The 6365-nt window shown below is 47.3% G+C and overlaps 1 protein-coding gene across 1 annotated transcript; it reads left to right on the top strand.

The window, feature by feature from the left end:
- The first annotated feature begins 1295 nt into the window (after positions 1-1295).
- Positions 1296-4863, top strand: LOC136098735 (C-C chemokine receptor type 8). The gene is made up of 2 exons (XM_065832386.2): positions 1296-1349; positions 2539-4863. Exons 1-2 carry the CDS (start codon positions 1296-1298, stop codon positions 3616-3618), a joined length of 1134 nt encoding a protein of 377 aa, XP_065688458.1. The 3' UTR covers positions 3619-4863.
- Positions 4864-6365: the final 1502 nt, after the last annotated feature.

The following is a 6365-nucleotide window of genomic DNA, read 5'->3' as shown; positions in this document are numbered from 1 at the left end:
GTTTCAGTTTCTGGCTTCTACTAGTGCAAGAGTTAATATCCAGAAGAGCTTGGCTGTCAATCAGACTATGGCTTGACTAACACATAAAACTTTGACCCAATGTCACACTGCCCACCACAGCAAAAGAAAGCCACCCACTCCACGTATGGAACAGTTGCAGATTTTCTCAGTTCATGGAGATTTATCCCTCTGCCTTTGGAGTGACAGTGAATGAAGGTGGGCCTTCGGAGGGTTTGAGAGAGACAACAGATGATTCAACACGGACATCTCCAGTAGCACATCTCATCTACAGACTGACATCCAGTGAGGTACTGTTTGCTCAAAAGCAAACAAAAAAAGAGTTGATGTGACTTGCCTGAATTGCAGTAATAGCACCAGGGTACAGTGAGGAGCAGCAGTATTGAAGGAGGTACCACACACTTCAAATGCTGCCCGTTGCTCAGTAGTGCTGCTCTTTCACATGTATCTTGTGTTGGGATCCTTTTGGCTTGGGTGAAGAGCTAGAAAATGCCTTTCTTAACTCATAACCACAAATTTGGCACCTTTAGCACTCAACGGGTGCTCAGCTGCAGTGGTGCAGGGAGATGGGGGGTGCTGGCTGCAAACACCCCTGTCAGCTACAGATCTGACTTTAAAGGTCTAAATCTGCCCCTAAAGGTCTAAAGACCTAAGGGTCTTTTCGAGCCTAAATGATTCTCTGATCCTATGATCATTTCCCTCGAGTATTTCTGTGGGTGGGTGGCTGGAGGAGGAAGGTAGCTTCCAAGGAAAAATGTCCAACGTGGTGCCCTTTGCCATCACTGACTATTGGCAGCATTGAGCCTTGACCCACAGACCTCTTCACTGAAAATCCTTGGAGCAGAGGAGAGGCAGTGCTGCTTCCCCTCTCCCAGCCACAGGAGCTGCAGAGCAGGGGCTGAAGGTGAGAGACAGGGGCACTTTGCAGATGCATGGGGGAAATTGCAAATCTCTTCCATTGACGTCCATATGAATGCTCAAAGTGAAAAGCAGATTGTTTAAAAGATAAACCTGACGTGTTTCCATTTCTCTGTCAACTAAAGAGGTGAACTCATTGGCTTGGGGTTTTACACGCCTTTAAAGTAACATGTATCACACAGAAGAAGAGGCACTGTATGACTGTGCACTGCTACGGTGAGGACCTTGCCTGTGCCTTGTCATTGCATCATCAGCTAAGGTAAATACTGCCAGCATACATGTGTGAAGGTGTGCTGCTTCTTAAAAATCTGTAATATAAAAGCATTATTTTTTCACTGTTTCAGACACAGTGTTGGATTATGGAGGGGAACTTGACGTACCTGCTGGGCAGAGGGGACTCTGAGGACGCGTCGGTGAGTGATTCCCTGCCGGGCTGCTGCCCTGTGAGCCGAGGCCAGTAGCACATCTGAGGGGGTCCAGCTTTTCCTAAGGGGACACATAGTACTGGTTGGGACAGCGGAGGTTTAGAAGAAATCAGTATGACTTTTGTTCTCTAAAAGAAACTAAGAGTGAAAGTACCTTTGGCTGGTGAGACCAGGGTATGTGCTGCCATCCACCTTCTTTAGCTCTCTGCTGTCACAGGTGCTGCCCAGGAATGTAGTGGTTGCTGCCGGGGATGCGAGGGTCAGGGAGCAGGGAAGGGGAATGTTGCTGCTGCTGGTGCATCCTCACAGGTGTCAGGAGCGCAGAGCTGCTGCTTTCGAAAGGAAAGCAAGCTGTCCCCATTTGCAAAATCTTGGTGGACTTCAGCTGCTGCCAAGAGTGGTTTGTACTGGCACAGGCCAAGAGAGCAAAGTTCCTGCTGGGGAGGGGAGAAGAAGGGGTGTAAACCCCTGTTTGGTCTTTGGGAATTTGCCCCCTGGGCCAGAACTGCCACCGCTGATCTCTACCCAGGGTGGAGAGAGTGTGCAATGTGAAGCACCCACTTGTGACCTGTACATGGTGGTGCCTTTACAGCTGAAAATCTGCTTGAACCATGTGGGAATCCTCTGCAAAAGTAACTTGTCCCAGGAAGGGCTGTTTCTGGCACTTAGCTAACTGGAAATACACCTTTTAGGAGACGAGCATTTAGATACCAGTTCCTCCCTAAGCACTGCTCCCTTTCTCCTTTCTGAAGGAAATGTGAATAGGACCCTAAAACTTTTGTCAGGGGTTATCAGCCCTATGACCATGCCCATTTGGTTGCTGGTTTGGGGATGCACCCTAGGTCTGGCCCCAGTGCCCCACCATGTTCACCTGGACTGCAGGCATGGGGTTGGATACCCCACATGCAGCTGGTGGGGGTATACTGGTAACCTCTGGTTTACCACCACAGCTCCATTTTCCTTGATTTCCTCTGCACCTCTGGTGCAAAACTTCATCCCAGATCTTGCAGGGGAGAACTGGTCACTCATATTCATTACTCATTTGCATCCTCCAACACAACTGAGGCAGAGCTGTTTTGTCCTCATGCAGCTTGGTGTGACCTGACTTGTGCTTAGTATACATACAAAAAGGGTAATTTGGGATTTGGGCCTCATGAACTGCATTGTCCTTGAACAGGTAGATTACACGTCACCAACATCTAACTTCTCTGCAGCCTATGAATATGCCTTCATCTACCCAGAGCTGGACATCAACTGTGATCTTGAAAATATCCCAGCATTTGCATCTACTTTTTTTCCAGTGCTGTACTCCCTACTGTTTGTGACTGGCCTCATGGGAAATGTTTTGGTCGTTTGGGTCCTAACAGTCTTCAGGAAAGTCAGGGCCATAACTGACGTGTATCTGCTGAACCTTGCCATCTCTGACCTCCTCTTTGTTTTCTCCGTCCCGTTTTTGGTTCACTACTCCATCAGGAACCAGTGGACTTTTGGAAATGCGATGTGTAAAATCATCAGCTCAGCTTACTTCATTGGTTTTTACAGCAGTGCCTTCTTCATAACCATCATGAGTGTCGACAGGTACTTGGCCATTGTCCGGTCTGTCTATGCTCTAAAGGTTCGGACAGCTGCCCATGGGGTTATCGCCAGCCTAGTCCTTTGGGCAGTTGCCATTTTAGCATCAGCACCAGACTTCATTTTTTTCCAGGAAACAAATGACAATAACTGGACTAAGTGCAGCCCTCACTATCCTGATAGCAACAATGGCTGGAAGATTTTCAGTAATTTTGAAGTCAATGTCCTGGGGTGGTTGATTCCTGTTGTTGTCCTCGTTTTCTGCTACCACAACATCTTGAAAAACCTGCAGAATTGCCATACTCAGAACAAGTACAAAGCAATGAAACTAGTTTTTATTGTCGTCATTGTGTTCTTCCTCTTTTGGACCCCCATCAACATTGTGCTTTTTCTGGACTCTCTGAGGAAAATGCACATCATCGATGACTGCCAGACAAGCCAAAGGCTAGACCTAGCCACAGAGCTGGCTGAGGTGCTCTCCTTCATCCACTGCTGCCTCAACCCAGTCATCTACGCCTTTGTGGGTGAGAAGTTCAAGAAACATCTCCACGAAGCTTTCAGAAAATACGCGTGTTTTCTGATGATCTGCAAAGACTACGGTGCTCTCAATGGGCGCAGCCTGGACAAGCACTCCTCTATGCATACGACATCCTCACAGTCATCTTTTGTTGGCACTGTCCTGTAGAGCTACAGGTCAGAAACTTTCATCCTGAGTGGGTGACCTGAAGTTGAGGAATCCTCCCAGCAGGGCATCCACAGGGATGCACTGTTTGGGTGACAGGAAAAATGGAAGCAACTGCTTGAGGTTGTTTTTATCAAGGTTGCCTTTGGGGTTCTTACTTTTTAGCATCTTTTTTATCATTGTTCTCTCTTTCCCTTGGCACATCCTGCCCTACCTGCTTTGTGAAAGGGAGACCAAAATGACCAGTGGACTCCCCCACTGCCTGAGCAGCACAGAGAAGTGCCTTAGAAACATTTCTTCCCCCACCTCATATTCAGTGCTGAAAGGAACTGTTTATGTTTTTGAATTTGGGACACTTGGCCACTCCTTCCCTCATTTCAGCAGAATGGATTGGCATTGCAGGCAGGGACAGAGCTCACAGCAGGAGTAGGAATTTGCTCATTAGAGGGAAGCAGTGCCCAAGGTTAAGGCATCATGCCAGGGCCTGGCTCCCAGTTGACAGATCTGAATGAGGTTTCCAGCCCAGAAAGAGTTTAGTGAGTGAATAATTAGATAAGCAACAAAGCACATGCTATGCATATGTTTTGTCAAAATCAACATGTAGGAATATCCAGGTATAATCCTGACTTCCCATCTTCTACCAGGGCCTGCAGCTCCTGGTCTGGAAGAGTTTGGAAGCTGTAGCCTCGAAATGACATTGTGGGTGTCAAGAAAAACCCTTAAGTGCCTTAGGGACAAGTGGAGAAATAGACACCAGGAAAAAAAGGCTGAGTGGAAAAAATAGTAAATGTGAGCTGAAAGAGCAGTAAGAGTCATATATCAAAGCTTCCTGTGGACACACTGGCTTGTAAACCACAGGCCAGGGCGGTGGCTGCTCTCAGCAGAGCCCCGGCCCGCTGGCTGAGGTGCTGGTTGCTCTGCAGGTGCCCGCAAAAGGATGGAGAGTGGCACGAACAACAGTAATACAACAACCATCCTGGAACTCAGGTGGTATCTAAAGTGGATAGCACTGGCTGGTTAGAGTGGCCAGAGGCTCCACAGATGCGTAAAGCCCAGACAACACCCACACTTCCCCAGGAAGGAACTTTTTGAACACATAAAGGAACTGATGTGCCAGTCTGGTCACTGCTCTTGAGCATACAGCTGGGGTTGACCTCCCATTTACTGTTCTGACTTGGTAACTGTGAATGACTGATTTGTATGTGAAGGGTTACCCAAGAATATACATATAGATGTATATATGCATACATATGTGTATGTGTATATATATATACACATGCATATATGTGCATATTTATATTTTTATATATATACAAATATTGATTGATTGATAAATGCAATGGTGTTCTGAAGATTTTAGACCTGATCTATTTCTCCCTACAATGCATTACCATGTTTGAAGTTTTATAATAAAGATATTCCATGCAATGTAATTACACAATCCTTGTACCTGAGGAACTTATTTTGTTGTTTATTCTTTCAGCTTGTGCATTTTCTTCTGTCCTGAGCAGTTCTACAAACTGCCAATCCCTCCAGTTGTCTCTTCTCTCACTCTTCTCTCTCTCTCCCTCTTCTCTCTCTCTCCCTCTTCCTCCTCCCCTGGAGAAAAGAAGTGGAGAGTAGATTATCTTTTATTACAGAAATTTAATTTCCTGTAGGAGTTTGCCCTTGTAGTGTTTCCACACATACTGAGTACTTGTGGGCTTATTTCCTAGACTAGAGCAGAACAAAACACAAAATACATTTCTTTTCAATCACCGTTCTTTGGACAGGAGTTACTATTTTAATGTGTACTCATATTTGCAATCTGCAAGGAACAATCTTTTGCAAGAACAGGTCAGTAACAGAAGGTGTGTAAGGAATACACACTGCTTCATGTGGGCCATGACACACATTCTGCAGATTGCAAAGCAAAGGCTGTGACCAGAGGAAGAGCAGAGGTCCCAGCAGCAGGACCACAACCTGGGGCAGCAGTACAGCCCCTGCCTTTTGGGTGCCTTACCACCCTCAGGCAACCAGGATTTTTGTTGTATATGCAAACACTCAGGTGCTCTAGAAGGAGATTTACAGAAATTCAGGACAAAGCCAAAGGGTGCTGGGCAGGAGGACAGCACCAGCCATCTCCCCTACAGATTCATAGTCTGAGCCCTCTGCATCAGACCTCACTCAGCTGAAACAGAAGAGATGGAAGTGATTTCTGCAGCCCCATCCTGCAACCCTTGTGCGAGCACTTTGGGACAGGTGCTGGAGCCCATTTGCCCAAGCTGGGAAGAGGATGGCCTTTTCCCGGCACTACTGAGCGTCTCTGCTAGGGACTATCTCCCTCTTTTCAGAGGTTTCATTGATTGCTGCGTAGCTGTTGGAGCAAGGCTGTGGCACAGGGCTTCCCCACAAGAGCCATAATCCTGCAGCATGGGAGTAGCATAAAGGTGCAGAACCTTCTTTGCAAAGTCTTTCACTTCTGCAGTCCTCACTAGAGTCTAAAAGTATCTTCCCCTTGCTTCTGCCACTCGCAAAGCCTTCCAACAGAGAGGTGGGAGACATTTTCTGTGGCTCAAAGGATTTCCTGCCAGAGGCAGCTTCCTTCCTTTGTCAAGCTGGACCTGACCTCAACTTCTCCTTGCAGCCCAGCTGCTTTGATCTGCCATCGCTGCCTTCCTGTGCAAAGGGAGAAGGTGAGACCCACATCCGGAGGCTGCACGGCTGGCAGGACCTGCCTGTGTCGCTGTGGGTGGCCATCCCTTCAGGTC

This window comes from Patagioenas fasciata, chromosome 2 (assembly GCF_037038585.1).
Source record: "Patagioenas fasciata isolate bPatFas1 chromosome 2, bPatFas1.hap1, whole genome shotgun sequence".
Classification (NCBI taxonomy): Eukaryota; Metazoa; Chordata; class Aves; order Columbiformes; family Columbidae; genus Patagioenas; species Patagioenas fasciata.
This window is presented reverse-complemented; position numbering and strand designations above follow the sequence as displayed.

Coding starts and splice junctions, on each gene's coding strand:
- LOC136098735 (XM_065832386.2), top strand. CDS start 1,296: ATGGAGGGGAACTTGACGTACCTGCTGGGCAGAGGGGACTCTGAGGAC. Junction 1,350..2,538: donor GGGACTCTGAGGACGCGTCG/GTGAGTGATTCC, acceptor GTCCTTGAACAG/GTAGATTACACGTCACCAAC.